The sequence below is a fragment of the Salvelinus alpinus genome, chromosome 25 (assembly GCF_045679555.1).
Source record: "Salvelinus alpinus chromosome 25, SLU_Salpinus.1, whole genome shotgun sequence".
Lineage (NCBI taxonomy): Eukaryota > Metazoa > Chordata > Actinopteri > Salmoniformes > Salmonidae > Salvelinus > Salvelinus alpinus.
In genome coordinates, this window is record NC_092110.1 from 13,038,565 (window position 1) to 13,053,867 (window position 15,303).

At 43.5% G+C, this 15,303-nt stretch overlaps 1 protein-coding gene across 1 annotated transcript in view; it reads right to left on the reverse strand.

Moving 5' to 3' along the window:
* Nucleotides 1-15,303, reverse strand: part of LOC139553384 (protein Daple-like) — an 84,253-nt gene that overhangs the window by 4,276 nt on the left and 64,674 nt on the right. Inside the window, exons 22-31 of the mRNA XM_071365661.1 lie at nucleotides 14,456-14,733; nucleotides 9,784-9,927; nucleotides 9,224-9,410; nucleotides 8,962-9,107; nucleotides 8,738-8,827; nucleotides 8,169-8,443; nucleotides 5,771-5,977; nucleotides 3,858-3,932; nucleotides 3,654-3,722; nucleotides 3,158-3,399 (exon numbers count right to left, since the gene is read on the reverse strand). Coding sequence (XP_071221762.1) covers nucleotides 3,158-3,399; nucleotides 3,654-3,722; nucleotides 3,858-3,932; nucleotides 5,771-5,977; nucleotides 8,169-8,443; nucleotides 8,738-8,827; nucleotides 8,962-9,107; nucleotides 9,224-9,410; nucleotides 9,784-9,927; nucleotides 14,456-14,733 — 1,713 coding nt within the window. The remainder of the gene's footprint in view (nucleotides 1-3,157; nucleotides 3,400-3,653; nucleotides 3,723-3,857; nucleotides 3,933-5,770; nucleotides 5,978-8,168; nucleotides 8,444-8,737; nucleotides 8,828-8,961; nucleotides 9,108-9,223; nucleotides 9,411-9,783; nucleotides 9,928-14,455; nucleotides 14,734-15,303) is intronic.

Sequence of the window (15,303 nt, forward strand, 5' to 3'; positions counted from 1 at the left end):
GTGAGGTGAATGGAGTGTGTAGGTGTGCACATTCTACTGCACATCCTACTGTGATTATTATTATTTGACCATGCTGGTCATTTATGAACATTTAAACATCTTGGCCATGTTCTGTTATAATCTCCACCCGGCACAGCCAGAAGAGGACTGGCCACCCCTCATAGCCTGGTTCCTCTAGGTTTCTTCCTAGGTTTTGGCCTTTCTAGGGAGTTGTTCCTAGCCACCGTGCTTCTACACCTGCATTGCTTGCTGTTTGAGGTTTTAGGCTGGGTTTCTGTACAGCACTTTGAGATATCAGCTGATGTAAATTTGATCCTAACATTTCATCTACAAAAGCCTGTCAAGTGAGGTGAATGACCAAAAACGAACAGTGCCACCCATCCATCACCCTGGCCTGGTGGTACCAATACAGAGCCTCAGTCAGAGGAGCTGTTGGTGGAGAGGAGTTCTCCTGCAGAGCGGCTGGAGAGAGGGAAGCTGTGCTTTATGTAGCATCACTCAATGCAGAACGAAACCTTACCTTATATCTGAAACTGGGGGACTTACAGACAGAGACCAGTTCAGTATTCTTCATTAGCCAACGTAAAATAAACGTAATTCAGACCATTAACATTTTAGACACTGTTTTTGGGCGCCTGTCTAGGTTGGCTGAGAAATCTAACTAAATGTATCATAATAAATAAATAAAAATTAAATCAGATTTGGCTATATGAAGCCACAACGCCTTCCCAAACCTTTCATCCATTTCCCTATGACACTATATGCTTATAGCTAGCTGTGAAAATTAATTCGATGTGTCATATTAAACTAGAAGCTATATCCACAATTTCATCCAAGCCAAACCACCATACATCACTTTGTCATAGAATGTGCAAGTTCTTACAGTGGTTGATGTACAGTGCATTCAGAAATTATTCAGGCCCCTTGACTTTTTCCACATTTTAACATTACAGCCTTATTCTAAAATCAATTAAATATCTATTTTTTTCATCAATCTACACACAATACCCCATAATGACAAAGCAAATACAGGATTTAGATTATCTTTGAAAATGTCTTAATTAAAAAACAGAAATACCTTATGTAAATAAGTATTCAGACCCTTTGCTATGAGACTCGAAACTGAACTCAGGTGCATCCTGTTTCCATTGATCATCCTTGAGATTTCTACAACTTGGAGTCCACCTGTGGTAAATTCAATTGATTGGACATGATTTGGAAAGGCGCACACCTGTCTATATAATGTTCCACAGCTGACAGTGCATGTCAGAGCAAAAACCAAGCCATGAGGTCGAAGGAATTGTCCGTAGAGTCCCGAGACAGGATTGTGTCGAGGCACAGATCTGTGGAAGGGTACCAAAAAATGTCTGCAGCATTGAAGGTTCCCAAGAACACAGTGGCCTCCATCATTCTTAAATGGAAGAAGTTTGGAAGCACCAAGACTCTCCCTAGAGCTGGCTGTCCAGCCAAACTGAGAAATTGGGGGAGAAGGGCCTTGGTCAGGGAGGTGACCAAGAACCCAATGGTCAATCTGACAGAGCTCCAGAGTTCCTCTGTGGAGATAGAAGAACTTTCCAGAAGGACAACCATCTCTTCAGCACTCCACCAATCAGGCCTTTATAGTAGAGTGGCCAGACGGAAGCCACTCCTCCGTAAAGGCACATGACAGCCCGCTTTGAGTTTGCCAAAAGGCACCTAAATGACTCTCAGACCATGAGAAACAAGATTCTCCGGTTTGATTGAAATCTTTAGCCTGAATACCAAGCGTCATGTCTGGAGGAAACCTGGCACCATGCTGTAGGGATGTTTTTCAGCAGCAGGGACTGGGAGACTAGTCAGGATCGAGGGAAAGATGAATGGAGCAAAGTACAGAGACATCCTTGATGAAAACCTGCTACAGAGTGCTCAGGATCTCAGACTGGGGCAAAGGTTCACCTTTCAACAGGACAACGACCCTAAAAACACAGCCAAGACAACACAGGAGTGGCTTTGGGACAAATCTCAATGTCCTTGAGTGGCCCAGCCAGAGCCCGGACTTGTACCCAATCTAACATCTCTGGAGAGACCTGAAAATAGCTGTGCAGCAACACTCCACATCCAACCTGACAGTGCTTGAGAGGATCTGCAGAGAAGAATGGGAGAAGGCGGTGACTCGTTCCTGTAGGTTCATGCTCTACAACATTCGCAGAGTACGACCCTGCCTCACACAGGAAGCGGCGCAGGTCCTAATCCAGGCACTTGTCATCTCCCGTCTGGATTACTGCAACTCGCTGTTGGCTGGGCTCCCTGCCTGTGCCATTAAACCCCTACAACTCATCCAGAACGCCGCAGCCCGTCTGGTGTTCAACCTTCCCAAGTTCTCTCACGTCACCCCGCTCCTCCGCTCTCTCCACTGGCTTCCAGTTGAAGCTCGCATCCGCTACAAGACCATGGTGCTTGCCTACGGAGCTGTGAGGGGAACGGCACCTCCGTACCTTCAGGCTCTGATCAGGCCCTACACCCAAACAAGGGCACTGCGTTCATCCACCTCTGGCCTGCTCGCCTCCCTACCTCTGAGGAAGTACAGTTCCCGCTCAGCCCAGTCAAAACTGTTCGCTGCTCTGGCACCCCAATGGTGGAACAAACTCCCTCACGACGCCAGGTCAGCGGAGTCAATCACCACCTTCCGGAGATACCTGAAACCCCACCTCTTTAAGGAATACCTAGGATAGGATAAAGTAATCCTTCTAAACCCCCCCCCCCTTAAAAGAGTTAGATGCACTATTGTAAAGTGGTTGTTCCACTGGATATCATAAGGTGAATGCACCAATTTGTAAGTCGCTCTGGATAAGAGCGTCTGCTAAATGACTTAAATGTAAATGTAATGTAAATGAGAACCTCCCCAAATACAGGTGTGCCAAACATGTAGCGTTTTATAAAAAAAAAAAAAAATTTTTTTTTTTTAAAAACAGTTTTACTTAGTCATTATGGGGTATTGTGTGTATATAGAGAAAAAAACACAATTTAATACATAAGGCTGTAACATAACAATATGTGGAAAAAGCAAAGGGGTCTGAATACTTTCCGAATGCACTCTGTTTTACCATACTAAGCTAGTACATCCACATCCCAAACCATTCATCCATCTCCCTATGACATATTATCCCTCTATTCTTACAGTCGGTGGTGAGAGGGTGTTGCTCTCCTCCAGGAACTCTTCCAACGTGACCATATCGCTGCCAGGGGAGGAGGTTCGGTGGCGGCCCGGCCGGGGTGCACTCCTCTTGGTCGGGGTGTGTGTATGGGTGTCGTAGGGAACCGTGGAGCTCCGGGGGAGAGACAGGGAGACGTCGTGACTAACGCCCACTACGTCATCACTGGACAGGCTGGCAGAACGGCCCTGCAGGCGCTCCAGGGAATCTAGATGGACAGAGGGAGGTAGAGAGGTAAAGATAGACAATCAGGATAAGAGATACAGTATTGCTTTTTAGTCAACTAAATGCTGAAAATGACTTAAGTCCACAGTGGGGGATAGTACTAGAAAGCAGGCTAAAACAGTGGCCTGAGACATGCCCAATATAATGACACATCTGGTATAAAAATCAGTTAAATATAAAATAGCATCTATTGAAGTCATTTGCAGGGTTTGCAGATAGGCATAATGTTGGTTGTACCTTTGCAGTTAACAGGGGAATTGCTGCTGGAGGTGTTGCGGCTGAGCTCAGCAGAGCCTGGTCGATAACCTGCAGAGAAAGAGATGGAGGCGGGAAAGAGAGAGAGCAAGAAAGAATGAAACAGAGAGAGGGACACAGAGAGTGAAAGGGAGCCCAAGGGTCCAGCAGCCGTTTGAACTTGTATTGATCATCCTGGTCTTTTACCTGCGTTTCCATGGATACTGCTCCCAAACAGGGCATCAAGGGAGGGAACCCGAGGGTCGTCCTCATGGATGAAACCTGCAGAGCACAGAGGGAAGTGAGTTACTCCTCCACGTCATCACATATTGATAGAGAGATGAAGGTATGTGTGTTACGAGTCATTTGTCCCAACAGACGTGTACCCCCACATGCTGATACTGTCCCCCTATACAATTAAAACTGTGCACACTAAAAAGGGCAGTAGTGTTTAAGGATGATTAAGGGGATATTTCTAAGCTGTAGGAAAACCCCATGTTTATACACAGTAGATCAACTATAGATAATCCACTTCACTTCTACATACTGAATTCAAATGTTGCTACTGTATAACATAATGTAACAACTGTCTCTGTACGATGATGTAGCCTTGAGCCACAAGGCTCCTTCCTGTAAGTGTATCTATTTTCCAGTTGATGGCACCATGTTCTGAGATTGGACCACAAGGTTTCAAGGAAAGTAAACAAATGTTCCCCGACTGTGATTGACTTGAGGATGGCAGAATTATTCCAAAACACTGATAACTGACCTCTTGGTAAACTAAGTGACGTGTCAATTATTCAGCACTGCGCTCTGGGAGATTAGGGATTTAAGTCACCTGTTTGGCGTTATTCTGGAACACTAGATAGGTTTCCATCCAATTGGCGACAGATTTTCATGCAAATATTCTAAAACCTGCATAAAAAAAATGCATGTTCTCTCACTGGAGGTACGCTTCCATCAAACTGATTTCTTGTGTGATAACGCAGTGCACATAAAAATCACTTTGGTCGCTGAAGTTCCCATGTACCGAATTTAAAGCAGAAGTTCAATGCTGTTTCGACCCTCTCTCCCCCACTTGCTGTCTCGATCTCTGAATGCTTGGCTATGAAAAGCCAACTGACATTAACTTCTGACCTGTTGCAACCTCTATAACCACGGATTATTATTTGACCCTGCTGGTCACCTATGAACGTTTGAACATCTTGAAGAACGATCTGGACTTAATGGCTATGTACTCTTATAATCTCCACCAGGCACAGCCAGAAGAGGACTGGCCACCCCTCAGAGCCTAGTTCCTCTAGGTTTCTTCCTAGGTTCCTTCCTTTTTAATGAGTTTTTCCTAGCCACCATGCTTCCACATCTGCATAGCTCACTCTTTGGGGTATTAGGCTTGGTTTCTGTATAAGCACTTTGTGACAACTGTTGATGTAAAAAGGGCTTTATGAATACATTTGATTGATTGAATGGGGTTCCATCACATTTTAAACTCTACCGATGGTTTTGTCACAAAAACAATCTGGTTTTGGAGCATTCTCTCTAGACAACAGGTGGCTAATAAAGTGGACAGGATAGGTTATGATGAGATATGGATAAGAGCAATATAATTTATTTGATCATTTGCAGCCAAGCATCGATCATCATGTCACCAGCATTCAAATAATACCCTTGATATTTATTGTAAATTTGCATCAAGCTCATCACCATCAATCAGTTTATCATAATTTATTTCATCTGCCTATAAAACTCAACGCTTTTCCACATTGTTGTGGTAGTACAACATAGCATATCATCACATGACTCCATATCATGGGCATAAAGGACTTTCCACCGCATAATACATTTTACCGACAAAAACATCACACCATGTCAAGCAAACAAATTGTCTGTCAACATTAATGAAATTGTATAGACATCGTGTTTCCATCACACCCGTCTTGATCTATTTAACGGAATGACTTTACTTAACTGTGAATGGAAACTTCATTACTGACTTTAAGAGACTTTCATAGAAAGTTATAGTTTCATAGAAAGAACATACTGCAGATCTACACTACATCATGACATCTTAACATTGAAGATGGCAGCTAGTCAGTAAATGGGCATTGGGCCTACTGTACCTTTGGGTCTGCGTCCAGGCCTGGAGCTTGAGTTGGGTGTCAGGCCTGAAGTGGAGGTGTGGTTGGCGAGGGTGGAGTGAGCAGCGCCCCCTAGCGCCACACCTCTCCTTCTGGCATAGAGCTCTTCTGTGCCATTGACACTCTCACTGCTACCCCCTGGAATTCGGTACAGCTCCCTGCCTCGGGATACTCCACTGTCGTTTAGTGCTAGGGGAACAATAACAGAGCAGTTAGTATCTATGATGGTACCACATCCGTCCAAACAAACAACCCCATTCTGGACACAGCAGAGGCAGGTGAGCTGGAGACTGCTGGACAGTGGACAGTTAGGGCAGGTAGACAAGTGTGTGCTAGAGCAGTGAAGCGTAAGTGTCAGCAAAAGCTTTCAAAGGACACAAGTTGACTCCGTTTGCTACAGTACACAATGATATACAGTAGTCTCAACTATCATTTCTTCAGTCAGACCACTTTCCAAATGGTAAGATACTGTACGCACACCAATGGTTTTTAGATGCATTTTGGACCTACCAATGTTTCTATCCGATCAGTCTTTTTTTTTACAAAAGAATAAAAGGCTAAATCCCTTTATAGTAAGTCAGACTGAACCCTGGCCTGCTGAGACAGAATAGAACACTGGCAGTTCTACTATTCTATAGGAAGTGAAGGCTTTGGCAGTTTCCTGTCTGGTTTTTAACTCTCAAGAAAGGAAGAAAGTGAGAGAGAAAGAGAGTGTGTGTGGGTAGCCTACAAGACAGTGGTGTCTCAGTCAGTCTGGTAGGCTACTGGCTCAGGGAGGATCTGGTTCTATACCTTAGTCTTATTGCATTCCCTGCTCCCTCTCTCAGTCCAGCATTGGATTGGTCATTTATGCAAACATCACTGTGTTAGTAGTCTCAGACATCAATAGATCCAATAGAACAGCTATTCTGTATTTTTGCACAGCCATTGTCATTATGGCTGAGCAAAGGGATATGGTGTGGAGGGAAAAGAGGTGGACAGAGAGTGTGGCTTAAAAGCATGGCAGAGAGTGACAGATAAGGAAGGATATGGAATAAAGGATAGGATGATGTTAGACTGTGGTGTGAGTTTCACAAGGAGAGTCAGAGAGAGTATGATGCTAGCTGGAGGCATTCATATTATCAGCAACGTGACACAGGCTAACAACGCAGCACAGACAGCATGTGCACACATCACTCCCCAAAGTGGCATTTCTTTCACACTGGGATTAAAAGCACAATCCTTTAAACAGCAGTAAATATTGCAGATTGCCCCTGTAACAAGTTCTCCTCTCATCATCCCTCCAGCCATGTGCAACATGAGATTTATACCAGCTGCCAGACTAAGAGACACAGCAGACAGAGTAATTGCCTTTATTGGGCTGGTGTCATGGCTCTTCAGTTGCCCACTTTACATGATTAAACATCAGTTGACAGACACACAGATCTCATTAACACAGAGAGAGGCAAAGCTGCTGGCTGCAGTAAGGGCTGGCTGCAGTAGGGGCGAGCTCTAATCCAAAACAAGGCTACTTACTGCAGGGTCTAGCCAGAGTCCAGAGTGGAGTGTGCAGGGTATGAGGCTAGAGGCCTCAAACAGTTCAGTTCAGAGTTCAGTTTGTGTTGGTATGTGTGATAGTGTATGTTGTAATGGGAGGTATGTGTACATTAAGAGATCAGTTGTCTGTAAGTAAATTATGACAGAGGGCCAAAAAGTTAAGATGTTGCAGATTAAAAAAGGGGGGTGAGTGAACATGAAGATGACGAAGATGGTGGTGGTGGTATTAGAACTGTCCAATGATGGGCAAGAGGGGCAAGAGGGGCTCGGTGGTACAGGTGGAGATGTCAGAGGAGGACCAGAAGCGAAGTTGTCTAGAGAGAGAATGCCGTGAGAGAGGCGTCTTGGGAACCTTCATTTTCTCCTGGCTCTTACTCCTCAGAAAACCAAACCGCTTGGCTGGTCTGACGGGGAGTACTGCTGGCAGGGCTGGGGGTGCTGAATGATAGGGGATTATGTTATACACACAACGACAAAGAGAAGGGGGAGAAAGAGAGATGAGTGAATGAAAGAAAGTAGTTAACTACATGCATTATATGAATGAACAGCGTCCAAAATAGTCCAACAGAGAAGATGAAGAGTTAAAGTATTAAAATGTTTAGGCATGCAATAGATCCCCATTGAACTAGTAGATAATGAAGAACATGCAAGATGAGTTGGAGGGGGAGGAAATGTGAGATTGTGTGTAGCTAGAGCTCCCTCTTGTGGTAAAGAGGACTTGTAGAACTGTATGGCCTTGACACCTTTCCTTATTCAGTTAAGAACAATCCTGGATGAGTAGACGAAAATACACTGCATTTTCCTTTAGTTCCCCAACCCACCCCCCACCCCGTGTCAGTCTTACCTCTGCTGGAGTGGGTGGGGGTGAGGGTAGGGGAGTGCCCCTGTCCGTGGTGGTTCTCCTCCTGAGAGTGGTTCCCCACAGAGTCCAGGCTGAGGCGGGACTGGCGGGGGGGTAGAGGGGGAGGCAGGGGGGGAGGTATGTCAGCGAAGTCCAGGGTGGGAGGTTCAGGCAGGGGGATGTCTGGGGCGCTCCGCACCCTCTCCCTCGAGCTGTCCTGTCTGTTCTTGGGCTTGATGAGTTTGGCCAAGGCCTTGGCCCCGACCCAGTGGTTCTTCCTGACAGACAGGAAATCACAGTTACACTCAGACATCCATCTATCCTCAGGCCATAGGTCATCTTCACTTGCGTCATATTTCTTTCCTGTCTATGTATGCTCTAGGGCCCACAAAGTAAGCTCTCTTTCCCTCCTTGGGGAACTCTCCACAAGTGGCATAGCTAGGGTCAGGAGGGTTTACAGACCATGTGACCTGACCAGGAACAACTCAGGGACCTAGGCCTTGCTAAATGCATCCATTTGTCATCCTATTCCATTGACTTAGATTAGCAAGTCAAACTGTAACAAAACTTACTTTTTAGGGGTTGGATCATAAAATTTGTACTGATCCATGATCTTCTCCTCCAGCTTCTCTTTCTGCCTCCGGAGTGAGTTCAACTTGTCACTGGAAACACAGGATTTGATTGATTTATTTATGACATTAAACTAATCAAATTCCAGTAGAAAATATCTCCCTCTATATACCCGCACGTGCACACACACACACACACACACACACACACACACTTCCCTACTCACATGTACTGTTTTTGCTCTTCATGGTAGAGCTCCTTGCTCTCCATGGTTCTCTCCAGCAGGGTCTGGTTCTGCTGGCTCAACATCTGGATCTGACTCAGCAGGTGGTGGTTCTCCTCCTCCAGGTTCCCCTTCAGACGCGTCAGCAACTGGGACAGAACACAGAATAGAGATGAGCCGTTTTATCTCTATGGAAAACCCATAGACAGTCCCCTGTGCAGTAGCTCATTGAGGTCCCGGTGTGGTCTTTCAGTCATCTCTGTACCTCACAGTGATTGTCCAGCTTGGTCATGGAGATGTCCAGGCCCTGGTGCTGCTCCTTCATTGAGTCGTATCTGGCCTGCCAGCGGTTCACCTCCAGCTGAGCTCCATTCAGACTAGTCTTCAGCTCCTTGGTCTGCACCTGCAGCCCATCATACTCCGCACGTAGCTGGGTATGTGTCTGGGTCAACCTTCAGGGGGTGTGGAGAGAACGTATGGAGAGACATGAGTTCCTGGTGCTTTGCAAAACAAATTCATCTTCAAAATACAAATTTTAGGGTGAGCTAGTCAGTTCTGTAGTTAGTGAATTTTGTTAGATTTTGTTAATTTTAGCCATACTTATTTTTTCTGCCCACTTGGCAACAAAAGCCAGTTTTATCTAACTGTAGTGTTAAAAAACCATGGCCAAGTGTGTGTAGCTGGAGAAAGATAGTTAGAAACAGCCATTACAGTATATAACCACCAGAGGGTGCCAGGGTCAGGCTGTTCTCTATGTGGTGCTTTGAAAAGCTGGAGTATGTTGTTGGTGCTGTATTCAGGTGCTGCTGTACTGACTGAGCTCACCTGTCCACTTCCCCCCTCAGGCTCTGATTCTCCCCCAAGATCAGGGCGTTTTTGTGGATCTCCTCTCCTAGACTCTCCCTCTCCTTCTGGAGGGTGGACTCCAGCGCCTCCATGGCATCTTTCTGCTTCAGGAGCACTATGTACCTGCACACAGAGACAGACACAGAAAAACAGAAAGAAAGACTGGGTTAAAAGACTATTTCTCCTCGGAGGTCATAAAGTATTCCGACCCCTTGGATTTCTTAACATTTTATTGTGGGATTAAAATTGATTTAAAATAGATTTTTTTGTCATCAATCTATACTCTATTGTCACAGTGGCAGAACATTTTCATAAATAAAATAGTCATTGCATAAGTATTCAGCTCCCTGAGTCCATACATGTTAGAAACACCTTTGGCAGCAATTCCAGCAGTCTTCTTGGGTAAGTCTCTAGAGCTTTGCTCACCTGGATTGTGAAATATTTGGCCATTATTCTTTTCAAAATTCTTCAAGATGTTGGGGATCGTGGGTAGACAGTAATTTCTATAGTATTTCAAGCCGATTTAAGTCAAAAGCCACCACGCTTGAAAATAAGGAGGCAGTTAAATGACAATTAAATACATTTTAATCCCACTTTGTAACAAAATGTGGGGGAAAATCCAAGGGGTCTGCATACTTTGCAAGGCACTGTATGGTGCCAAATTAACTGTACATGTTTTGTATTGTTTTACATCTAAAAAAAATAAAATAGGCCATGGCAATCCCATCCCATATAGATTCCTATTACCACCGAAAGAACAATATCGATACTGGGTCCGACAAGAGCTGGATGGAAAAGTCATGAAGTATTGAGCATCCATGATATATGTGGTGGTGTGTTCAAAGAGCTGCTAAGATCACAGATCAAAGCAATCCCATCAGGGTCATCTTCATTCTTTCATCATATCCCAAAAATTAAAGAAACTGACTGGAAAAGGGAGGGACTACCTCAGCCTGTCCAATTACAACCTCTCATTTTAGTTGTGTTGTAAAACATTTTTTAAATGTTTTTCTACCGTGTACCTAATGAACACAACCCAGGCCTTGAGGCATATGGACCATCTGATATTCCAGCTGATTAGGTCCTTTGACGGCACAGCAGGCAGACTCCTCTAATCCCTGGGCCTCAACCCGGGCTCCAAGGGACCCTGCTCCATTATTCATAAAAGGAGAGAAAAAGTAGATGGCTGAGCTGGCTAACTAAAAATCTCTCCATGTCACATCTCACATTACTCCATTTAAACTGATATGATAGTATGCTTCCCAATAGGACTATTTTTCTCGTACAGGACAGTGGGAATACAAGCGTTTATTATGTGTGGGTTCTCATCATGTGTGTATGTGATATTAGGGCTGGGCGAAATGTCCAAAATATTATATCACGGTATTTTAAGCATAAATATAAGTATGGAAGTAAAAAATAATTTTAAATTACTTATATTAACCAAACCAGATGGCACCATTTTTAAATGTATTTACGGATAGCCAGGGGCACACTCCAACACTCAGACATAATTTACAAACAAAGCATTTATGTTTCGTGAGTCCTCCAGATCAGAGGCAATAGATAACCAGAGATGTTCTCTTGGCAAGTGCGTGAATTGGACCATTTTCCTGTCCTGCTAAGCATTCAAAATGTAATGAGTACTTTTAGGTGTCAGGGAAAATGTATGGAGTAAAAAGTACAGTATTGTCTTTAGGAATGTAGTGAAGTAAAAGTTGTCAAATAAAAATAGTAAAGTACAGATACCAAAAAACGACTTAAGTAGTACCCACAGGTCTTTACTTAAGTACTTTACACCTTAGGGATGCACACTATAAATAATCTAGGACTTATTTTTAACCAAATGTTGCAATTGCGATTTGACTTGCGAATTAGAGCAATACTGTTGGAATCATGGAAATAGAATGACTATTCTAATTCAATAGTTAGAATAGAGGGCACTTTCAATACAGTGTTTGAGATGACAACGAATTACAAATGTCAGGAAAGAGTTATTGTGACAGGGTAACAACTAAAGTGTTGATACGTGTTTCCTAGGGGACCCTATAAGCTTTGGCTACATTGCATGTTCTCTTAGCTACTTCATGTAGTTAACATATTTTTGCTTTGCATATTCCTCTTTGATTTAGAAGACACTGTTGCACAAACAACATGCTGTTTTAGGTCTACACCATCACTGGTATTATCAGGCTGTATTAGCTAGCTACGTTTGCTCTTACTCAGTACATATATTAGCTAGCTATTATAGCATTAGCGGCTAACAATTAGCATCTCAAGATTTAGGGCAACTTGCAAAGAAAAGACTAACTATCAATTTGCTGATGTAAGAAACACAAACTAAGTGTCATTATAGAACGCTGGTGGATTTATATTAAGATGCAAAGTGAAAACAGCATCGTTGTCATCAACATTGTTGCATGTGCTGCATTGACCAAGCAGACTCAACGCAAGTGTCTCGTGGTTGAGGAACATCAAATGCGCTCCTTGAGTGACAGGGGGCGTGGCTAGGTCTGTATGGAAAGGGGCACGGAGAGAGAGTGGAGAGAGATGAGTCAAGTAGCGAAGTAAACTAAAAGGTAACATTACAGATGGCGTATCGCATTTAACAAACCAAACATTAAAATATTGGTATAGAACGGTCCCTGCATCAATACCGGTATGTCATAAAATAAGGTATACAGCTCAGCCCTATGAGATATACGTACATAATATAACCAAGTCCAAATATAACCACAGAAAACAGAGAACACATTCGCCATAGTTAGAGTAGTAATGTACTTGTGACACGTGTCTCCCTCAGGCCCTCCCCCCAGGAGTGACCTGCCTGAAGCAGTACAGGTTATAAGGTTCCACTGTTAAACAATAAAAGCAGCAGACTAGAAGAGCTCCACTGACATAAGCCTATCTGAACACCAACTGAACGAAATTAGTCTCCCAGAGTTATTGAACAGTCACAGTTCTGGCCTGATGTTAACTTTGTTGTCCTGCCCCTCCCTAGCCTTAGTGTTAGGCTACCTGTCTCCACCCAACCCAACCGTTGCGGTGTCAGCAGTCTCTCCCAGCTCCAGCCAGGATGTCTCAGAGTGAAACCACACCCAGTCTGTTACTGCTGTACTGTTCCAGCCCGGTGGCATGGGGTGGTCAGGAGAGAGCAGGGGAGAGGCAGGAAGGGCAGGCAACACATCCCCTAGGTCACTTCCTTAGGGCGGTCTCTCAGTGTCCCAGTGCCAAGCCAGTCTGGAAGGACATACTTTCACTAGCCTATGGCTGTTTATATGTGGCTTATCAAATGATGAAGTCTGTTATTGGAAAATTAACCTCAGAGAAATATATTAACACAGTTCTCTTGATGACATGTAACCAATTGATATTTTACACAGACTCACCAAGGTCAATACACATGACATGGACATGAACAACAGTAACATGACCACTCTGTAATAATAATAATAATAATATATATTTATTTTAAACGAATCTGACCTTTTTCTATTACACCTTCTCAGTGTAACATCTTGGTGAGTGTATGTGTGACCATAGTAGCTGACCTCTGGAGAATATGATCTTTATTAAATTCCATACCCTTTGATAAATTCTGAACATGAATAAAAGGTCCATAAAAAATCCCTGCCAAAATGACAAGTACTATGGTGGTTGTCAAGTGTGAATTCTAGCAGCATGTTGATTATTTTTTCTTCCTTTGAATTTGGCTCTAGCGTTTGAACAGTTTAAGCCACAAAATATTATGACCCCATTCCTGAAAGCTAAGACCAAGGAACAAGTACATGCCTCCTGTTTCCCTCTCTGATACTCACAAGGACTCATTGTGTGTGACAAAACACACCTAATGACTGAGGGAAATTAATTCAAAGTATACCTCCTTCAGACTGGAATTTGGCATTGGCTGATTGTCATTTATTGAGATGCATAGTTTTCAGACGATTTATTTATTTTAAAGCTGCAATATGTAACTTTTTGGGTAACCCGACCAAATTCACATAGAAATAGCCTTATTGTTATTTTATTGTTGCTCTTTTTTTTCTCTCTCTCTCTTTAAAAAAAAAACTTTTGTTGACATTAGAAAATATTTACTAACTCTTATTTTTCTTAAAACTGCATTGTTGGTTAAGGGCTTGTAAGTAAGCCTGTTGTATTTGGCACGTGACAAATAAAATGTGATTTGATTACAATGACTACACTATACTTGCTTGTTTTGTCAAACTGAAATTAGGCAAACTATTCTAATTTTAGCAACCAGGAAATGGTGGTGCAATTTCTGCATAGTGCATCTTTAAGAAGATGTTAATAGCGTTGTGCCTTTTCAACGATGCTAACATTTTTTGGTTGCACCTTGACTCACGCAAGTTGTGTACTCCACTTCTTTCATAATTACTTTAAGCAACATTCCATTTTAAGAAAAGTTATTTATTGGCGGTTGTGCATTGCTTTTTTATACAGTTCTTCTGAAGAATAATCGCATGTGGAAAATATCCAGCACCCCTGCAATGAACCATTTAAAAAAAAAAATTACATATGGCCCCAGTAACAATATAGTTGAATAGCCGTGCCTTAGGGCATTACCACTTGGTGTGTGTATGCTGGGTGGTTTGTGTAACCCCTGAGCTTGTGCCCCATGTGTGTGACCCACTTGTTCTCCAGTGTGCGGTGCTCTTGCTCCAGAGCTCTCTGGTTGCCCTTCAGGGTGGCGTGTTGGGCGATGAGCTGCTCATACTCCGCTGCCTGTCTCTCATGTACACTCAGCAGGCGCTCGTGATCCTGCAGCACACTCTCCCTGCCCACCCGCGCCTCCTCCCGCTGCCGCTGCCACGCCTCTGACTCACTCTCCAACGCCCCCACCTGGCCCTGCAGCACAGCATTCTGGGCCATGAGAGATGCACTCTGGGAGTTGAGGGTGGAGTTCTCCACCTAAAAGAGGGAGACATTTTTTTCATTTTACAACATCTATATATTGGCAACAACTGACACAGCTACTCTAACTAGGAATTAGGGCTGACCCCATTTAGTCGATTGGTCGATTGTTTGGTCGATAGGCTGTTGGTCAACAGAGATTTTTTGTTGTTGAGCGGTCACAAATATACATATTTTTTTTCCCATGGCACACGTGTAGGGCTGACAGACAAAAAAAAGAGTTGTCTGTTCCTTCAACCAATCAATTAGTAGACATTTTTAAATGTGTATTTTCCATATATTGACACATCCTATGTGTTTTAATCAATTCAACTATATTAGCTTGTCTGATGCTTTAAGCATACAGCTTGATTAAATAATTAGGACACAGAAATTACTAGAGGGAGTCCGATCAGCAATTGATTTGATTGTGCCGTGGCCGACTCAGACTTACTGCTCTGTGTTAACAAAAAAAAGACAGCGAGTGACTGACTAGCACCCGTTGTCTCTCTCCTCCCTGCTGCATCGTCTACCACAGAACATCAAAGTGTTTATCGAGCGGTCTGTGTTGCTAAAGCTGCAACATAA